Source organism: Gorilla gorilla, chromosome X (assembly GCF_029281585.2).
Source record: "Gorilla gorilla gorilla isolate KB3781 chromosome X, NHGRI_mGorGor1-v2.1_pri, whole genome shotgun sequence".
Taxonomy (NCBI): Eukaryota; Metazoa; Chordata; class Mammalia; order Primates; family Hominidae; genus Gorilla; species Gorilla gorilla.
Window position 1 is genome coordinate 155,575,009 of NC_073247.2, and position 2,633 is coordinate 155,577,641.

Consider the following 2,633-nt stretch of genomic DNA (forward strand, 5'->3'; position numbering starts at 1 on the left):
GAGGGATATGTAAAAAGAATTTGTATCTATCCCTCATATAATATAGTTAATGAAAAGCATAAATATTCTTAGATTCATATGATGAATCATATCTATCTAAAATTTACTTATGAAGTAAATACAACGTAAAGATAGAATATAAAATGTTCTTATGAAATTCTAGAGAAACAAGAATATAGTTCCTATCATCTCTAAAATTTAACTTTGTAAGTTATATTTATTATAGAGAAAAATAAAAATTCTCAAAAAAGACAAAAATGTACCCAAATAATATGATGTTCAATCTGGAAAATTTAAGAAAAATGCCTTTTTTTTTGAGACAGAGTCTGGCTCTGTTGCCCAGGCTGGAGTGCAGTGGTGCGATCTCGGCTCACTGCAAGCTCTGCCTCCCGGGTTCACGCCATTCTTCTGCCTCAGCCTCCCGAGTAGCTGGGACTACAGGCACCTGCCACCACGCCCGGCTATTTTTTTGTATTTTTAGTAGAGACAGGGTTTCACCATGTTAGCCAGGATGGTCTCGAAATCCTGACCTCGTGATCCACCCGCCTCGGCTTCCCAAAGTGCTGGGATTACAGGCTTGAGCCACTGCGCCTGGCCGAAAAATAACTTGACTTTAGTTTCAAACTACAAGATGGTTCATTAACATGGTGAGATTAAAAATTGTTTTAAAATCCCATGCACATATATTTCGTATATAGCTGTTTAATACACGATTAAATGATATTACATTTTAAGTAGAAATAAAAGTATAAAGTACTGGACGAGACCAGAGGCCGAACTCAGGTTCTCATGGCCGGGCTGCCCCACAGGATCATCAAGGAAACCCAGCGTTTGCTGGCAGAGCCCGTTCCTGGCATCAAAGCAGAACCAGATGAAAGCAACGCCGGTTATTTTCATGTGGTCATTGCTGGGGAATCAAAGGATTCCCCCTTTGAGGGAGGGACTTTTAAACGTGAACTATTACTTGCAGAAGAATACCCAATGGCAGCCCCTAAAGTACGTTTCATGACCAAAATTTATCATCCAAATGTAGACAAGTTGGAAAAATAAGTTTAGATATTTTGAAAGATAAGTGGTCCCCAGCCCTGCAGATCCGCACAGTTCTGCTATCGATCCAGGCCTTGTTAAGTGCTCCCAATCCAGATGATCCATTAGCAAATGATGTAGTGGAGCAGTGGAAGACCAACGAAGCCCAAGCCATTGAAACAGCTAGAACATGGACTAGGCTATATGCCATGAATACTATTTAAATTGATCCAATCATTAAGTGTGCATCACTTCTCCTGTTCTGCCAAGACTTCTTCCTTTTTGCTTGCATTTAATGGGCATAGTCTTAGAAACATTACAGAATAAAAAAACCCAGACATCTTCAGTTATTTGGTGATTAAATGTACATTAGCAAATCTATGTCTTGTCCTGATTCACTGTCATAAAGCATGAGCAGAGGCTAGACGTATCATCCAGATTGTTGTGAAACGTTCAAAAGCAGTGGTCCCTCCCTGCTTTTATTCATTTCCCCCATCCTGGTTTAAGTATAAAGCACTGTGAATGAAGGTAGTTGTCAGGTTAGCTGCAAGGGTGTGGGTGTTTTTATTTTATTTTTTTGAGGGGGGTAGGTAGTTTTATTTTAATTTTATGGGCTCCTTTCCCCGCCTTTTTGGTGATCTAATTGGATTGGTTAAAAGCAGCTAACCAGTTCTTTAGAAATATGCTCTCTATCCAAGTCTAACTTTATTTAGACACTGTAGTTGGACAAGCTTGATTGTTTGAACCAAAATGGGAACATTTAACAAGCATCACTGCCCTCACTAATAACATTGTGACTTTGCTGTCAAGTGTAGAGTCCCCCCTTCAAAATAAGCTTGTGACCATTTTGTGTGGCTTCTCTGGAAACTTCTGTAAATCTTATGTTTTACTAAAATATTTTTTGTTATTGTAAAAAAAATTTAAAGTACTAGGTAATTATAAGAAATGTGAAGTACATATAGGAATAAAAATGATTTAATGATAAATGAATTGGGTAAATGGAGAAAATTGTTTGAGGTTGAAAAGACTGAATGTAATAAAAATATCTGTTAGAAAAAGCTAAAAGCAATGACAGGCAGGGAAAAAATTATATGCAACAAATATAGAAGGTAAAATATACTTACTACATAAAGAGCTCTTATTAATAAGAAAGAGTTCTTGTCAGTAATACAAATTCTCCGAGAATACATGTGTTATATGGCTTTACAACATCCTTATATTATTATTGTCATTGTACAGATAAGAAACTGAGCCACTTTAGAGCTCATGAACATACCTTAGATTTCTCAGAAAGTTAGTGGTAGTCTAGGTATCCAAATCCTCATCTGCCTGAGTTAAGAGCTCCTCTCTATTGTACTATAAGTCAACATTTGTTAATTTGTTAATATTATAACTGAGCCTGATTCTTCCTGTACTTCTGCACTCGCTGTAAATTAACCATTTTACAGGATAATGCCTCTCTCAACACTAAAATCTTTATAATTAATCTATTTATGTAGCCATGCATTTTAATACATTAGAATCCCAAAGCCCTGCAATAGATTTTTTTATATTTTGTTTTACAATAGCTAATAATTAAGTTGATCAAGTAATTATTTATTGAGTTG

General features: G+C 36.3%; 1 protein-coding gene across 1 annotated transcript; it reads left to right on the forward strand.

Moving 5' to 3' along the window:
* Nucleotides 1-789: 789 nt before the first annotated feature.
* Nucleotides 790-1,251, forward strand: LOC101139714 (putative ubiquitin-conjugating enzyme E2 N-like). Its single transcript, XM_004065371.4, is given in 2 exon segments — nt 790-1,036; nt 1,039-1,251. Coding segments are annotated over 2 exon segments (459 nt in total). The 3' UTR covers nt 1,251.
* The last annotated feature ends 1,382 nt before the right edge of the window (nt 1,252-2,633 follow it).